Source organism: Bactrocera dorsalis, chromosome 1 (assembly GCF_023373825.1).
Source record: "Bactrocera dorsalis isolate Fly_Bdor chromosome 1, ASM2337382v1, whole genome shotgun sequence".
In the NCBI taxonomy this organism is placed as follows: Eukaryota; Metazoa; Arthropoda; class Insecta; order Diptera; family Tephritidae; genus Bactrocera; species Bactrocera dorsalis.
Window position 1 is genome coordinate 88320803 of NC_064303.1, and position 19890 is coordinate 88340692.

At 34.8% G+C, this 19890-nt stretch overlaps 1 protein-coding gene across 14 annotated transcripts in view; it reads right to left on the reverse strand.

Annotated features, from left to right (window-relative positions):
- LOC105224192 (serine-rich adhesin for platelets) overlaps nucleotides 1-19890 on the reverse strand; it is a 77194-nt gene that overhangs the window by 11948 nt on the left and 45356 nt on the right. The window contains exon 1 of one of the 14 annotated variants that reach the window (XM_049458823.1): nucleotides 6469-8413. The exons of the other annotated variants lie outside the window; for them this stretch is intronic. Coding sequence (XP_049314780.1) covers nucleotides 6469-6735 — 267 coding nt within the window. The 5' untranslated portion in view covers nucleotides 6736-8413. Of the gene's footprint in view, nucleotides 1-6468; nucleotides 8414-19890 lie in introns of those variants that run through there. 14 annotated transcript variants of the gene reach the window in all.

A 19890-nucleotide genomic window follows, 5' to 3' on the forward strand; every position in this document is an offset into this window, starting at 1 on the left:
ATATAAAATTAAAAAAAAATAAAAGTAAAAATAAAAATATAAAAAATAAAAATTAAAAAAATAAAAAATTAATTAAAAAAATATATAATAAATGAATGTACAAATAAATATTCGAACAAGTTTTTAAATTGACAAAAATGCAATCTTAAGTAGGCTATTGAATTTTGCAAAACAAAAAAAAAAAACATTTTTCGAAATTGAGTTAAAATCTGGGAAAAATTCAAAAGGATCAATTTCAAAAACTTGAAACCGAAAGTTAAACATGACGAGGGATCAGTCGAAGTGTTTATCTTTAGGTGAATGAATCATTGGAGGCCTTCGAATATATTCAAGTATTTCAATACTGTTGAAAATATCATTATATGGAGATAAGGTATTGTGAATAAAGCGCTTATACTCTAATTAATGTGAACTAACAAAGAATTTGGGTTAGTGAATTCCAAAAAAGTGGGTTACGATTGATACATTAGCCACCATAGTATCTAATTAATTGTTTTTAAGACATCCTATTATAAATTTTTTTTATTTAAAAAAAAATGAATATGAAAATTGTTTTTTTTTTTTTTTTAAGAAAATGAGTATGATTCAAATAAATTCTCAAAAATAGTTTAATAACGAAAAAAGTGGAAAACTGTAAATTTAAACACATTTTGAACGCACATAAAGCGATAAGCAACTTAACAATTTTCGAAATTAATTTCGAAACGCTTAGTGCAATGTGTGTTTCATACTCGTACGAAAGAAACGTGAAGTACGTGCTAACAAATAAAATATATTGATGACTAAAGAGCCACAGCAATTAAATCCAAACGAACTGAACTGGCTCTACACAATGCTGCTTATCTTAACTGCAGACGAAGAGAACAACGAATATTCAACAAAACACAATTTCAATTTGAATTCCGTTTCACGTTGACTGAAAAAATCGTTTTCCTTTCGTCTTCATGAGCACATGAAATCGCTACTTACTCTGCAAACACATTAAAATAAATATAAAAAGGCGCACAAAACGTTAGTCGCACAGACTGAAAACATACACACACTCAAATAGAGGTGCAGACATACATACAAACATATATGTAGGTACAAGCATAAGCATGGCAGATAAATACATAGTATAACCAAAAGCGGTGCGCGCGCCCGCTTTTAAACTACCCAACCAACATTGCCCAGTACACAGTAGTTCGAATGTGAACCAGCCAGCCAGGCAAGGCAGCTACATTGCCAGCGCGCTAGTAGTCAATCAGCCTCCCCCATTAATGAGAAATATTCGCAAATCGTTGCGTTGAGTCGAGTAGGTATCTTAAACAACCAATGACAAACGACAAGAACAACACCAACATTAGAGCCACCGAAAAACAAGAGCAGTGGCAGTAAAGGCAATGGCTACGGAGCGATACCGATGCCATCGCCGCCGTTATACTAACTATACCACTGTGAGAGTCGAGACGTCACAACCCAAGTGACAGTAGCGAAAAGGAGGAAATTCAAGCAACGAAAAATAATAAAAAAACTGAATAGAAATGAAATGAAATAGAACAAAATACACGTAGAGATGTATGGATGTATGTTTGTTTGTTTGTATGTATGCGTGTAGGGAGATGAAGGTGGTATTATAATGATGGTGAGCGAATAAAATGTATGCTTGATATATATGAATGAATGAATGACTGTGTGTAAGCTTGGATAAATGCGCTGATATATGCAGTATGTACATACATATGTATGTTTGTATGGAAAATAATAAATAAAAGTAAAAACCATTTTACACCCCTAATTTCTTTGTTATAGGTACGTGTATGACTATGGATATTCGAGCATGACAGTGGGCGCTTTGCTTATAAAATAAATACACAAATGAATCCTGTGAGGCCAATTGCATATGAAAGTATATCCCACACACACACATATATGCATATGTGAGACACACGCCTACCCACATTTTACATGTGGTGAGTTGAAGGAAGTGCACAAACGTGGAAACGCCGTTGAGCGCTGCAAGTACGGTGTACGGTGTCAAACGCCGAAAAGGGGGTACCGAAGCGCATCGCATAGTGCTCATAACTCACAGCACACGAGCACGGTGTAAAGAGCCTTGCACAAACTACTATACATACGTACATACGAGTATGAATGATTAAAATGCATATGAGCGAGTTCGTTTGTAGTGCATTCACATGTGAATATGTCTGTATGTATGTGTAGTATTGAGCGCATATGCCCATATAATATGCCGTATACAATGGATAAGCACTAGAATCAGCAACAACAACGACAACACTATGCAATTGATTAAGGTTATTATTAGTGGTAATATTTGGAACTGGAGACACAAGCCAAAAGCATTCTAAACACATACATACATATGCAAGTGCTATATAGTGCATGAGTAGCACTCATAGATATATTTACATATAGTATGTATGTGTGTATGCAAAGTCGACAGTTTTGAAATGCATTCGAATTAGTATTTAATGCAATAATTACACGGTTTCAAAAGTTTTTACATGTGTGTGTATGTGTGTGTGTGAAACTGTTATTATTAATCAATTTAAGTGAACGGGTAAAGATAACATTTGGAATATGCAATATACAAACAGCAATTAATATGGGTAAAAATGATTAGGCAATGTGAAAAGTAAAAACTTTTTGCGTTGAAAATCGATAATGCCTAAAGCGCGGAATTTTCGCAGATTTAGAGATTCTTCAAATCAAAAGAGGACGATACTAACACTGACGTAATTCGACATTATGCTGGCTTTGAACAAAAACGGCAACTTTATCAAATATAGAATCTATAGCATATGCCGAAAAATAGTATACAGGGTTGCCAAGTGTATATAGAGGTTTGAGAGGAAACAAATTTTCATCAAACTTGACTGTTTATATGTATAAACATTTAAGAATCCAGATTTTTCTTGGAAGCGAAATTCAATATTAATAATTCACCCCAAAAGAAAAGAAAATATGAGGCTAAATCCGATCTGCTAGGAATGAATTAGTTAATATATTAGTACGGAATTGTGGATCAAGGATGAACAAAACTTTCGAATAAAGGTCAAAACAAACAGATTTAAACGTAAGAATGTGTTTGCAATTACAACGCTTTGCTTCTCAGACTGGAACCAGCCACTTACGCTAATGATCCAATATAGTAATATCAACGTCGGGCCCAAAAATTAATTAGTTTTTTTTTTGTGGGTATTGTACCAAACTAATTTTTTTCGACATATTGAATCAAAAATAATCTAATTTCTCCATTTTTCGAAGCTAGTCTCTAATGTCGAAATATTTGACTTCGAATTTCGAAAAAAATACTAAAAAATATTACAATTAATTATTGTAAATAGTTACTAAAACATTAAAAATATGAAAAAATCTAAATTTTTCTCTTATTTTGATTGTGTATCATATCATTTAGACAAGATAAAAATTTAAAAGTTAGGAGCAATCTTCGAAAACCCAAGAAATTATTTTTTTACTTGAAAAGATCTATCGAAAAGCGAAAGAAGGCTTTCGATAAGCTCAGTTTCGAAGTAGCAAGGTAAAAGTTTAAATTCTAGGGACTATCTTCGAAAAAGCGGAAAATTGCGTTTTTACTTGATAAGATCTAACGAAAAAGCGGATTTAGTCCAATAGCCAGAAAAAAGTTATTTTTGCCCTATAATGTTATGAAATAGCACACCATCCAAGGTTATTCCGAGCAAAATATGTCAATGTGTGATCTGAAAATGTACTATCAGAAAAAAACCCATACTTTCATCAACTATGAAGAAGCTTTTAAAGGCTTTTTCTTTTTTCTTTCACTTATAAATACATACTAGTGATTTTTGATCCGTATTTGAACCAAATGTGGTTCTAGGATACCTTTAACAACATAAAAAACCATACTAGTAGCCCGAAAGTTCAAGAGAGAGAGATAGTTGTAAAAGTAAGTACTCAGTGTAGCTGTCAGCTTTAACTAGTTCATTTCACTACAGGGACACCACAAATATCAAAATATTTATACATATACCACTATGTTTTCCGCGAAACATGCGGAAAAATATTGCAAAATTATTTAAAATATGATTATCTCAATATATTAATAACAGAATTAACAAACATAATATTATTTTATAAAAATTTTCAGATATGTATATCATTTATGTACAAAAAATATACACTAATTAATTGAATAATTAATGTTGCAATTTCCAAGCAATATTGACAATATAAGACCATGTCAATTAAGATTATCGTAAATAACACATTATATTTATAGTTTATGGCACCCTAAAAGGGATAGGCAATAAATTACACACAATTTAAAGAATAAATCAATCGATAACCATAAACACGCACACACACATATATAAACATCTTAACCGAAACTGCGAAAGTTGTCTTTACTGAGCACTTATCGAACTACATACTGACACTCATACATACGAATATGTTTTATAGCACAAATAAAATTATTTAAAAATACACCAATAATTAGCGAGAGTGAAAATAAGGAATGTAAAACAAATAAAGAGAATGGAAATAATGTTGAAAGACAATTGACAAAAAAAAACAAATATTCCAAAAAAATAAAACTACAAACACACATACATATGTATGTATGTACATAGCTCCGCGACGAGTGGCAGTTCAATGAACGCGACCTGTTACGAATAAATTTTCTACACGCAGTTTTTTTTTGGATTTTTGTGGTCACAAAAACAAAAATATAGTAAAAAAAAAAACAACAAAAAAAATGTTGTAATAAAAAAACACGCGAAAATGACAGCTACTATTTCATAAGATAAAGTTTGTGGAATTGAATATTAATTAAAAAGGGTTGGATTTCAGCTTAAAACGAATACTTTCTCTAAAATACAAAGAATCGCACACTAATAGGATATATTTACAACATCTTTGTTGAAAATGCTAAATAAAATTATTGTGTTTAGAAATAACAATTGGTCAATCTTGAAATCCTAAATTAGTTCAAATCTTAATTGAAAATTTGTAGACTCCGCAATAATGAGCTTAATGATTCACTTCCTGTGTAAATTGTATACAGCGCCTCCTATCGACTAAATTCTGTAAATATTCTCAACAAGAGCAGAATAGTACTGCAAATGCATGAGTCAAATACTCAGTGCCATTTACAGCAAGTTTTTAAGTGTTTCTATGCAAGCAAATATACACATATTATATATATTTTTTGCTCTTGATCGAAATTTAAATGTGTGCTTATCAAAATTGCTCAGCGAAGTAGAAGAGCAAAACAAAGTACCTATGTAACGTAAGTGTCAATCTACACCCCTTGCTCATATGCGATTCTGAACAATTTCGTAGGCTTCGTCAGCTTAGAAACGAGGATAACATCAAATTGGTATTAACAAGTGCTACTTGAAAACTTTTATCAAGCGAGCAAGTAGTTTCTTAACGACTAACTAAAATTTATCGAGTCGAGTGTGATCATAAAACAATCGATAAAATTGGTAGATGTGATTTCAAGCAATTATTGTTTATATTATTAAGAAATTTGCATTTAGTTATTAACAAGAAACATATATAGCCGAACGTTGGAGATATTCCCTTCCTCCAGGCTAACTTATTAATAAAATGTAGCGGAAGATCTGACAAGTAACAAAATGAAAACAAGTCTTCTATTAGTAAAAAAAAAAGGAAAGAAAGAAAAAAAAAAAAATAACATCGCTGCACCGAAGCAACAATACCCTTCACAAATAAAAAAAAAAAAAGTCCACATAAGAACTTAATTTTGATCGCTCAGTTTGTATGGCAGCTATATACTATAGTGGTTTGATCTGAACTATTTCTTCGCAAATTGTACCCTTGACTTGGACAACCACCCGTGCTAAATTGAAGATATCTCCTCAAATATAAAAATGTTCCATACAAAAACTTTATTTGATCGTTCTGTTTGTATGACATTTATATACTATAGTGGTCCGATTTGAACCATTTCTTCGCAAATTGTACTCTTGACTTCGATAATCATCAATTTTGACATATAAAATTCTTGGAGAGGAAAAATATGTGCAAAATTTTAGATCGATATCTCAAAAACTGAGCAACTAGTTCCTGCTGGGTGTTATAAACTTCGTGTTAAACTAAATATGCCCTGTTCAGGTTATCAAAAAAGTGTTTGTTGCTACAAAAACAATTTTAATTGATAAAATCAAAAACACTCAAATGTTAATTAGAAACTCTAACTATGTAACTCAAATTTATACACATTTCAGCACACACAAACTTAGCTTTGCGTTTCGTGGCTTCATTTTACTTGTAACTCAAACGAAATCGTTGGCCCTCAGGCATATCACTTCGATTGTCATTTTACATTTTCAAAATCTGGTGTAATACTTTACGCTTTTTATTAAACTTAAACTTATTTACTTGCAACACTACCAAAATGGTTACATTTGTATGTACATATGTATGTATTTTACAACAATCATAGTCGTTTAGTACCTCGATATACTGATGATAGCTATTGGCGTTGCCGTTAACGAGATTGGGAATCGGGGGTGGCGTTAGTGCTAATGCCAAAGCAGACGAGGCACCAGCAACACCATTCGCTGTCGTCGCTTGTATTAGGGGTGTTGTTGTAGCTGTTACTGTGGCCGTAGCAGCGGCAGCAGTAGTAGTGGTGGTGTTTGCAGCTTTTTTCGTCGATTTATCCAAATGTTCGCAAAATGCAGAAAAACTGCTAAAATCCATCGGCTTGATAACTTCCATTGCGAAGCGGTAATAGTGCTTAGGCTACACTACCACGTAGCGTTCTGGCCGGTGCTGCGCGCAAGCGGTGCGGGGTGGGCGAGTGTACACCACCAGCAGACCGTTAGAAGTTGCGTCAATTAAACACAATTCATCGGAGAAAGCTTACAGACTTGTGAGTGTGTTTGTGTGTGATTTTAACTCACAAATTTATTTCACAACACTTTTTTATGGTTTTTTTTTCGATTTTACTTTAATACTTTTTATTAGTTATTGTGCTGCGCGAATGGAGGAGCACCAAACAATCGCTTAAAGCCTCGGCACAATAATGATCATTGAATTAAATTGAACTTTTTATTTCAAATGCATGTGCACACATTAATTTGCATTATAATAAATAACTTATATGTATGTATGTATATGTGTGTAAGTATGTATGCTTAGGTGTACATACGTTTATAAGACACTACACTCTCCACCACTTCATCTTTGCACTAATTACTTATAAATCATTTATTCGACGTCAAAGACGAGAGGCACTCAGCATATGTATGGCAAATTATTCATACATGTATGTATGTACATGTGTATGCATGTAGCTGTATGAATAAATGTCGGGTGTATTGTACGTGCGATTGTCTGAATGTACAAAAATTTTTCCTGTTGTTATTCGTAAGTGTTTCTTCTTTTGTTGCCTGCCTGCTTGCTTTACTTGTTTGCCTACGTTGAATTGAGTTTTGTGTCTTTTGCTTAAATTTGTTGTTGCTGCTTTTTTTATTGCTTATTTGCTTTGTTTTTGTTGTTATTATTCTTTAAATTGGCGTTGATTTGCTTGGTTTTGCTTTATTATTTGCATATTTTTAGCGCTTTGTGTAGGTAATCACAAATGTGGCGGCCGCACAACAACAACAATGCACACACATATCACCAATATTCACGAAAACCAATAACGACAACTAATAATAATAATACTAATAATTATAATGATTATGTACAATATAAAACAACGCGAGCGAACGAGTGGTATGAATGTGAGCACAACACAAGAACAACAACGACGACGAAAAACACACACACGCACAAACGAAGATGGGAACGGCGACTATGGGCGCACAACTTCGAAATCGACTTCGGCAATAGCGACAGAGACGGAGACGGAAATGAAGACGAAGACGGTGTTGGTGTCGGTGACGGCGGCAACAACAACAAACACTTCAACTACTATGGTGACAACGGACGATGATGATGATTTAGTTTAAGCGTCAATACATCTCGTCGTTTAGTTTGGTTTTTATGCTTTTTTGTTTACTTATATGCCTTTTGCTACGCTTATGGCTTTGTACATACACGTATGTGTGTGCTCTTTCTTCATTTGCTACACCTATACACCGCATACAAAGGCATCACTTGACACATCTTCGAACACTAAACACAAATTTTCTTCTTCAAACATTTCGCTTTTAAGCACTAAATTTATTTATTTATTTTTGTTTGTGTATTTTGTGGATTTTTATAAAATTTATTTATTTATTGTTATTATTTAATTGATTTTGTTGTTGTTGAGTGTGTGTGTGTGTATGAAACGTGCATGATTTTTGCTCTCCAGCGCGCGCTAACGACGTTGACAAAGAGAGGTACGATTTGAAATTCTTTTTACAACTTTACACGACGACGCTCAAACAAATAATGAGCAGCAGGGCGACTCACGCTAAACCAAATTCAACGTAGTAGTACATCTACTAATATGTACGTGTGTATATGTGTACGCGAAGAGATAGATAAGCACAAAGCAAAGCAAAGGCAAAGCGGAGGCCGAGACTGAGACAGAGACAGAGACCGAAGCAGAGACAACGACAAAGTATAAACTCAAAGCAAAGTGGTGTGTAGTGAGAAGTGTGGCAGCAGCAAAGGCACCAGCGGCGGAGCGACCAAGCCGCACGCCAGCAGCGGTAATCGAACTGAAAGAGCACACGGGTGGCATAAATGTGGCATGGAATCATTTATATATTTATGTACACACAGATATAAATATATTCATTAAGGTATGTGTGTTTGTATTTGCTCGCATAAAATGTTGGTGAGCAGCAGCAGCATGGCAAGGATGGATGATATCGGTTGAAATGCGGAAGGAGCGCGGCGGGCCGAGCAAGGCTCAACAAACGGGGGAAAAGTACACGTAATGAACGGAATGAAAATGAGCGAATAAATATAAATGAGCGCGCGCACCAACGCCACCGCAGCTGCAACAAAAGCAAAGACAGCGCAATAGTAGCGGATGGATTGTCAACGCGCTATTACTTTTTATCGACAAATTAAACATTTTAGCGAAACTAAACGAATACGAAGATACAAATGTAGGGCTGGAACACAGTTTAGACCGTAAAGGCTAAATAAAAATGAAAATTAACTAATAAAAATAGTGTATTTATTGGTTATAAATTTTAAAAATTAAATTTAAGTAATTGAAAAAAGTCAAAAAAATTTCACACCATAACAACAACAACAAGGACAATGCAAAACCGCCGTCATTAAGCATGTGCTGCTATAAAACAAGAAAGCTAACACTTTTACCTCTACAGCTACAAACAAATGCATGTATCTCTATGCTTATTCTTGTTCCTACTCTCAATCTCATTATTGTTTTTGTATGCGCTAATACTCTTCCAGCGCCAACATACATACATACAGACAGCTATTCATATGCACAGAAATATTTCAGTACTCTGTATAACTATATAGAGAAAATACCAAAATGTATAAAGGGATAAAATGCGAAATAAAATAAAATAGTAATAACACAAGCAGGCATACCCTAAAAGATAGAGACACACAGATACTATGTTACATGTGTTTGTGTGTGTGTGTGTATGCAAACGCATTTGAAGTCAATCGTACACGGGCAGAGTGCGCGTTGCCGCGCGCGCACTTAACAGCGCAGTGGCACCCCAACTAAAATGGATTAAGATTCAGGTACAAAAGTAATATGTAATGTGAATTCAGCACATGCCGTACAGTGTGCGATTACCGAGCGTGAGTGTTTAATTGTTATGGCTGGATTAACCCTTTTGCAGACAGACCTAAATATATTGTTTGTGGGTTCTAGAAAAATGTCATACATATGTCATGTCATGTCAGGTAGCGCGAGAGAAAGGAGTCTTCGTTAAAATGATTATATTGAGAAAAGTTATGTGGCAATATTGAAAAAGAGATGGTGCGCTAATATATCGATAAATTTCAATATATTTATATAGTATATCGTTTTAGAAAATCTTTAAGAGCTGATAAGAGTGATGGATGCTTTGAATGTCAAAATAAAAGAGTTGGCATTCGGTCATGTTGAATCGCAAAGGAGCACTAAGATAATGTCATTGACGATGCTTTATTATAAAACTAGATGATTTCTAAATGATGTGAAATATTTCAATTGTTAAAGAATTATTCTCTCCACATTTTTATTTTCGACACGTCAGTTATGATTAAAGGACTCTTTTGATAGCATTAGTTTCCAAATTATCCAAAGAAGTCCGTGGAATAAGCATATTTTGGACTTTGAAAGGAAGTAGAGTCCATTTCAAATGATTTTTTTTATTTGATATCCCAAAATAATTTTTAAAAGAAGATATCCAATGAGATTTGCCACAGCATATACTTTTCGAATTATCATAATTAGAGAAAAATGAGCGAATAACGTTTGAAGAGAAACTGCTTAAACGTCTCTTCAATGTACTCTGAACAATTAAATAATTACATGACATTCAACGGGTTTGTTATAGGAAAAATCTTTACCCCAAATAACTTTTTTGAACAAGTTATTCGAATGATCATATTTATTAGTTGATAATCGGAATGTCATCCGAGTTTTTGTATTTAGAGCGGGATGGACAAAGAAAAAGATAAATAAAAAAATCTGAATTTGAATTTATTCTGAACAGTTAAATAAACGTTACCAGTTATATAACAGTTAAAAAACCAGATACATTTTGAAAAATAATATGAGCCTATAAAGTTATAAAGAGAAACTCTTCAAGATATCTTAAACGTATAAACAATTCACACGAGTGTATAGAAAAAGGGTTAAAAAATAAAATAGATTTCGACAAAAGAGGGGTATTTAGCATTAAAGGTTCAAAATACACTAAATTTACCGATTTCTTGAAACGCCTATACATACTTTCCTCTAAACTCTTAAGAGTTACACCTAGTATGAAATTAAAAAAAAAATACGTGGCTGTTACGCTAACTGTTTTTACGACCTTTAGCTCCACTGTACACACTGTAGTGTAATATCCTTGCAGCTTAGGAGGCACCAATCGCACTCATACACGCACACGTGCGAGCAACGGTAACGACATGAAGGTGGCGGTGGCAGTGGTGTTACCGGTGGTACGTTCGACTACGGTGGCGGCGACAAAAACAATGCAAACACACAACAAAAACACCGTCGAAGACGACTTTGCGACTTTGTGTGTGTTTCAACTTGCATACATTGAACTATGTGGGCTAAAGTGAGCGCATTGAGCGCTCAATCTAAATGAGCATAAACGCCAAGATTTGTATATTCTATGAGAATTGAGAAAATTATTTCACTGCGTTTTTTTTTGTTTTGCTTTATTTTGGTTCATACGCGTATAAATATTTTGGGAGAGAAAAAGTGGCAAAGTAGAACATCACCAACAGGAAGGAGGCTTGAAAATTTAGTTAGAAGGAGAGAGTGTGAGAGTGCTTGATTTGGTTTGGTAATTTTGTTGCTTCGACTGACTAGATGTTTTTAGTTGACAGCTTGGATGGCTCGGGTTACTTGGTAGGTTGGCTGGCTCTTTGGTTTCTTGCACGACATGATGATGTATACACACACCTATTTATGTATGTATGTATGTATGCACAAGTGGTGTTACGTTAATAAAAATTAACATAAATATTGCATACATACAGACGCACAAGCGTTGGGTACTCTCATTTGAAGCGCACATATAGGCGATGTGAATGTGTAGCATATGCAACAATAACAATAACACTATACAATGTGACAGCGACACTAGAAGGCAAAGAAAATGCGAAAGAACCCCGCTGTGGAGAATTCCAAGCCGAGCACGACGACACTTGGATGGATGTAAGAACGTACTCTTTCACATCTGCATACACACACACATACGGAAATACATACAGGCATACGCAAATCGTTTATGCTGTGTATGTGTGTGGATAAGAAGAGCAGATGTGAGAATATCGTATCCGTTTTAAGCCCGCCGCTCCCACTTGACTTGACTGATACAAGTGGCATCCACGACAGTAGTCACGCGAGTTCTTCGTCTCACTACTCGAGTATGGAATTGAATTTAGAATAATAGATTGATTTTTGTGTGTTGACAGCCCTGTAGACAAAATATTGTGGACTAATCGAATTTCTTGAGAGTTGTTGTTTAATGCTTTAGTAGAAAGTATACAATATGTATGTCTTCGTACAATTGTAAATAAATATGGAAAAAGGTTAGTTGGGTACACCGGTTTACACGAAGATTAAACCAACTGATAACAATATCAGATGAGATAATGATTCAGAGAGTTCGAGAGAAAGATAATGTGAAATATGTATGTTCTGAACAGATTCGATAAATCGTGGACTCGATTTCTGCGTGCTTGCTCCCAGTTGTCAATTTTATTGCTAGCAATAAATTATTGTTTTGACAAAAATAATTGATTTTCTACTTTTTTCATTCTATTCATAAAATTTTGTCACCTTCTAGTTTTTTAAACGGTTCAAGAGGTCAAACATACGCATCGTCAGCTCCAACGCCCCTGCTCAACGCCATGTCACAAATGATTTTGTCAAGATAAACATCAACGTCAATGGCAATGGCAATATATTTGACAGTTGGTTGGCAATTAGCAATTACCTGTGGAGTTGCGGCGTAAGTAAAGAGATTAAGGCAGTTTCTTTGGAGTGTTTTTGACAGGAAAATAAGAGGAAGCATATGTTTAAAATTGCTATAAAACTTTGATGTTGTTGTTTTTGTTGTTCCAGTGATTTGGAGGCATGCTAACGAGTTAACAGCCCTTGGCAGAACAAAAACCCGTGTTCGTTCCTATTTTGTCGATCCGACTGTCATCGCCACTTTGACATTTCATTGCATTTATGAAAGGACAATTCGCAATCAAGTTGTATTTCGTATTCAACGCTTCACTATTCCTACTTGGCATGTACTCGCCACACATTCACTTACATACATACACTTATACAGACATTTTAATAATAAATTGCAGAATTCTTGTTATGAATACCTACAAGTGCGCTAATTTTTTTTAGGTGACAGTAGTAAAGATATAAGAAATATACGGAATATCAAGACATTAATAAAGAAATTTAAGCTTATGCATTGGAGAATTGAAAAGATTTAAGTCATTGCTTAGTTTGGTTATATGAGAACATAAACAACAATTTATTTTCACAACATTGTACATATGTTTGTTGGTACGCAAGCGTCATGAACGAATCTCAAGCTGACTTCTTATAATGATGGCCTATTGGACATACCTGAGGTGAATGTATACATGTAAATATGTATGATAATCGGTAAATTGGCTGACTTACAAGGTCTAAGCAACAGAATTTGTGCATTTAAACCGTTGCTTAGTGATATTGGCTGAATGCATTTGGTTTGAGGGTAACAAAACTGAGGATTATGGCATTTTTCAAATAAATGCTTGCTAAAACATATACGTTATAAAGATATTATTGGTTATTCATCGATTTAAAGTAAGAGCGTAAAACTGAGAACATTTTGTAGTATCAAAAAAGTTACACATAAATACATATGCATATTCATATGTAAATACAATATGGCGAATAAAAACAAATTAGTTCAATTTTTGCGCTTATTAATAATCTCATTTACCTCGCGTTCGCATCGATCGCATAGCGTTTGAATGACAAACCAAAAGCAGGTAGCGGTAGAATAATCGTCGTCACACACATGTGCGTATGTGTGTGCATGCGTGTAGTTGGACTGTCAGGTAGTTTACGATGAGTGGCGGACGACGAGTATAAATGAAAATTAATACCCATAATAATGTGTGTACATATGTAACTACACATATGCGTCCATGCATACAAAGAAAGTACCCAAAGCAATGCAGCGAGCAAACAAAATGCTGATGACGACGACGCTGGTGCAGGCGACAGCCAGCAAAGACAGCGAAAAACGAACGAAATTAAACGGTCGAAACATGTAAATCAACATTTAACTTCACCTTCGTCTTCGCATACACATTCACCGCACGGTGAAAATGTACACCTCACCACAGAGCACACAACATTCAGATACTACACGTAAATAATACCACATATCATCAAATTCAAGTGAATGCGATGAGAGTAGCAAGCAGCCAGTAATACGCATTGAAGCCTGCAGAAGAATTGAAACAGAACAGAACCGAGCAGCCCAATGCAGACCAGGCCAGGGCAGAATGGTGGACGGCATGGAACAGTGAGTGTGTACTGATATCGACCTATAGGATAATGCAGCCAGCCAGAGTAACAGCAGCAGCAGTAACAAACACAAAGCAAGCGTGCAAACAAACAGACAAACAAACGAATAAAAAATGAGCTACGAAAATGGAGAATATAAGCGAAAATACATTTTAAAATTGCCCTCGTTGATACAAAGGGATAGGATAGCTGCTAGCTGCTGCTGTTGCTGCTGCTTTGACTGCAGAATTGAGCGTTGATGATGGCTGATGGCAATAGCTACGCTCTAGCTATGCTTACAACTCGTGTTGTTGTTGCTGTTATTGTCGTTTTATATATTATTATTATTATTGTTGCTTTTCTTCTGCTGTCTGCATTATTTTGTCGCCGACGCCGATACAGATGATGATGCTGATGTGGTGGAGATGCAGATGCCGCCACCGCCACCGCCATAGCCATCAGCAATGCCCAGCCAGTCAGCCATTCAGCCATTCAACCAAGTGTGGCAGCATAGGAGTAACAGAGATACAAAGTACAATATTTACGTACAAGCAGCAAGCGGTAGACAAGTGAGTGGTGTACCCACCAATAATGCCTATTCGTGCACAATAAATGTGGCCAAGTCGCAATGAGAGCGCCACAGTTAAGGCATTATATTACATACATATAAATGTACATATACCATAGGTATATTATTATTGTATTGTGTGGCAAGTGTTGACCCTGAGAAAGTTGGAAGAGCACAAATACAGGCGCAAAAGGAGTAGCAATGGCAAGGAAGTTAAAATTTACAAACACGTTAATACGTATCGTATGCCGAATAAGGGAATAACTAATAGTTATGAGGAGTAATGTGCTTATGCATATGTTTGTATGTACATATGTATGTATGAAAAAAAGTCATTATAAAAAGGACAAGCGGGATAAAAAACGTGGGTAGGACATTTGTTTGCTTAACTGCAACATTTAAAAATCAGGGCTGTTCTACATTTAATTTTCAAAATCAAAATTAAATGGAATTTTCGACAAATATTATGCGGCTTCGAAGAATTTTATGTTAAGATGTTACAAAAAGGTTTTGTTTCATAGTTGAGACATTTTCAAATGACAGCTTAGCGACTTTAGCTGTCAAAAGTACAATTTCTTTACATTAGGGTTAACCTTTTTTGTTAAACGGCAAAATATTTTGTAGCTGATTAAACGAGTTGAATTCCAAAAAACAAAAAAGATTTTTTGGTTTCTTTTTGAATAAATATATTTGACAGCATTCTCCAAAATTTTAAACAGTTCGGATTCAACTCAAAATATTTAAAAGGAATACCAATAAAACGTTTTAGTTTAAAATTTTGAAAAACAATTTTTTTCAAAAAATACCACATAAAAAATTTTAGATTAAATTTTTAAAATAAACAATTTTTATTCAACTCGTATTAAAAAAAATTTAATATTCCTGCATATTTCGCTTAAAATCAGAAAAAAATATTTTTTTCAAAAAATACCACATAAAAAATTTTAGATAAAATTTTTAAAATAAACAATTTTTATTCAGCTCGTATTAAAAAAAAAAATTAATATTCCGCATATTTCGCTTAAAATCAAGGCAAATTTTCCAAAATTAAAGCAACCCTCGTAAATGAAAAAATCTTAACAAATTTTTTTTACTCTAGAACCTCCCTAATAAAACCAATAACCAATTGGCGAGTTCGAAAATCTTTAGAAGCCGAAGGTAATACCGAATGTTGAAACCAGAATACCCTCAATATTCATTCTAATTCTTGCGTTAGATTGTAATCAGTAGCACGTGCTAAATGTCTGCTTACGAGGCATAAAGATAATCGGTTTAGAGATCAGACACAAGATTTTTCATAATTTTCTTAAAATATTTTGCAAAATGCTCTATCTACTTGCGCTCTAGACTTGTCCACGTACTGCATACACTTAATTTAAATGTGTAGATAAGAATAGATAATACCGTACTAGAGTTCGAAAAGCTCTTAATTAGCAAACAAACAAATTGTGTACAAAAATATTCAATCTTAAATAAATAAGTGCTTACGAGCACTCGTATATGGAGGTATGAATATATAGTAAATGTACATACAGACGTTTTTTAACAGACTAACACACACATACACATACATATGTAAGCTAGATACCACACAGCTCTAGCGATAATTAAATGTTCGATTTATGATCTTCCGCTCTACGCTTGAACAATCCAAACGAATTCTAGCACAAGCAAATGCCAACAACAGCAAAATGTACATTGACACAAATAAAGCGAACACATACTGTAGTAGATACAAATAAATAGTTGGAATGTAAGTACCTATACTTGTCAAATAATAAAAAATGAGACATAAAAGAAAGAATATGCATATAAGTACAGTGTTGTCACGCTAAATTGTACAACATCTAAAAAAGTTGGTATTAACAAGCACGCGCTGTTGTAAAAATAACAAAATTTGTGGTGTGCGATCACTAAACGAGAGAGTAGGGCAAATTGTGGCCACTTTATCTCGGGTCCCGGGGTTCTCATGGGGAACAGGTGTTAAATAATTATTTTTTCCTCTTCAACAATTCACTATATGCATTTCCGGGTATCGGTTTTCTCTCTACGGCCCTGTGTGCATCTTAATATTATTCGACAAATGGAATCTATAAGGGGGAGGGATCTATAAAATAATAATACCAATAAAATTCGAGTTTTTTCCAAGACGAAAATTCAATAGGGTCGAAGAGGAGGAACAGGGGTCAATGTCATTTTTGTAAAAAGTCCGCCATGGTAAGAATTTTGGGCGTATAGCAATTCGGAACCATTTTGGTGCCAAAAACCCGACTGTTGTGGAAACGAAGAGAACCCAAGTTGATATTGTTGTTGTTGTGGCGGCAGAGTTCTGGCCGGATAAAAAAAACCGGGTCCGTTCTGTTTACGTAGACCCGACTGTTCCCGGTACGGAACCCAAGTCTTACCAAAGAAATATATAATATGGTACTAGAGAAGGTCAAACAAAATTTGTATATATTCTTAATACACGACTTTTTTCTTCTTCTTTATTGCCGTAGACATCGATTACGCAGTTATAGCAGAGTTTAGTGCGGTTTATTTTAGCGTTAGGCCACTGTAACCGAAGACATTCAGCCGAAGAGCCAGCTGCAAACAGCTATAGAAACGACGATTATCGGAAAGTCATGAGAATAATGCATATTCGGTTAGTGACTTGTGTGATGATGTCAATTCCGATATGAAATTACGACAATTAGCATATTAGAATTTGAAGAAGTGGATCAATATGCGCGAAACAAAGACATACATACATACATATGTAAACATGCATTAAAAATCCATATTGGGTTGTCGACGTCAACATGACAACGGTGCCACGCAAAACTGTAAAATAATCGCCATAAGAAATTTACATTTTTGGGACAAAAACTTCTAAGCAAACAAACACAAAACAGCAAAGCTATTACTTGTGCGCCGCTTAGCACACCAAGCCCAAAACCTAGATATAGTAGTTAGTCGGCCCACTAAACAACCCAGCTGCGCACTCGAATGCTCTAATCAGTTTTCGTGGCGGTTTTCGCAGCCGAAGTACAGTAGGTGTTTAGCCACACTATCCAACCAATCACTACATAATTGACACCCGACAACCGACAATCGTCCAAGGAACAAAGCCAACGGCGGCACACACAGCACCACACACTGTATGTACGCGGTGTAAAGCGCATCAATGCCGCTCTGCTGCGCTTTCCGACTTTTGTCGCCGCTTCGCTATGAATGTTCATGCGAGCGATGATGTTTAAAATGGCCGGTTGCCAATGAGCTGCGGCGGCGATGTTTGCATTGTATTTACCACGACACTGCCGTCAGCGCCATCGCCAACGCCAAAGTCGCTACTGCGTTTACTGGCGATGTTGTTGTTGTGGCTTGCTTACTCGCTTACTTGCTTGCTTATTGACTATTATACACTGTTTTATTGCCCAAATGTCTGATTGTCTAAATGGCTCGGAGAAAAGGTGTAACCCACAACAACAACAACAACAACAAAAGGAACAAAACAATCACCGGAATAAGTAATATCAAAAGAAAATTGTATAAATGTGTACACATGCGTATGTATGTCGAGTAAATATTATACTACGCTAGTTGTATGAATGTAAGTTGGCTGTTAGCAGTTAGATAGAAAGTGCCACTTGCCGTCGTAAGCTATAAATTCTCTAAATTGAGAGTACCCATACACATATTTTGACTCCTTCTGCCGCCACCTACATGCAAACACACATACATGCATATGTTTGTGCTGTGGCTGCCGAGCGTCACAATGTCGTTGATATATTTCTTATTTTCATTTTATTTTATTTTTTCGTTGGCTTTGTTTTCCAATGTTCGATTTCATACATCTACCATCTACTATGTGCCGATGTGAAATCTCTTTTATAATTATTAGCAGCAAGCATTGAGTATTAGGGGTTGCTTTTTGTGTGGGAAGCGAACGAGCCCGTTTTACAAACTGAATTGTTCCACCAAAAAGAGAGTGGAGTAGTGGTAATATGCCAATCAATGAAAATCACCATAGCTTATGTAATACGAATTCGAGGCGACTAGGCGTAGGCGTTATTGGAGCGTCAACACAAGAAAATTTGACTTCTGAATATTTCCTCTCAAATTCTAAACAATTTTTACAAATAAGTTTTTTTTTTCGATATGCAAATTATACTGCCAAAAATGTATCAAAATTATTGAAATGAGCTTAACGCACTTCTATTTTGGGTTTAGCTGTTTGCGGTTGATTCTTTTCACTGCTTTCTAACGCTTTATTAGCGCGAAATTATTACAATTTAAATGACTTTAATTTGCCTCTCATTGGTGACAATTAGCACCATTTATTTGTTGCTCTACACAGTATCCGTTATTCGGTTGATTATACACACGTTCAATGAAATACTAATAAAAGACATTATTGAAGTGAAGAAACTATGAAAACCGGTTTTAAAGACAGAAAATTACTCAAAGCCGGTTAAACTGTAGTCATGTACGACGTTGTTGGTATTTTTTTTTTGTTATTTGTACAAATGAGATAATTAAATGCTCTGGAGACGTTACACACAGCACATCTCCAATAAAATTGTGTAATCTCATATTAATTCAAATGATGCTTTCCCATTCGAAAGTACACGCTATAAACGTATTGGAATGATCTACACACAGCTGCAAACACACACACAAATATTCATACATATGTATGTGAGTACATATTCACATGTACGATGTTCGCATATAGGAACTGGTGAAATGAATAATTATAAATAACGAAATTAAAATGTGTACCTTTCTTTTAAGTACCGATATGCACACACATGCATATAAATATATACATTTGTATATATAATATATGTGACGTTCAAACTTATGTAGATATACTTATACACATAAAATAGAGAGCCAAATTACTCAGATACTTGGGTATTTGCATAATTGTTTTAAGACGATTTCTTTATGGAGTGACGCATGAAATTCACATGATGATCAAATTTAATGTGTAAGAATATTTAGATAAATGTAGTGATTTGAATTTTTTCAATATTTTCAACAATAATACATTCCAAATGTCGTGAAGATATCTTATGAAATAAAAAAAAGCCATACAACCGAATTTTGACTGATCAGTTTGTATGACAACTATATCACATAGTGATCTTCGGAGCCC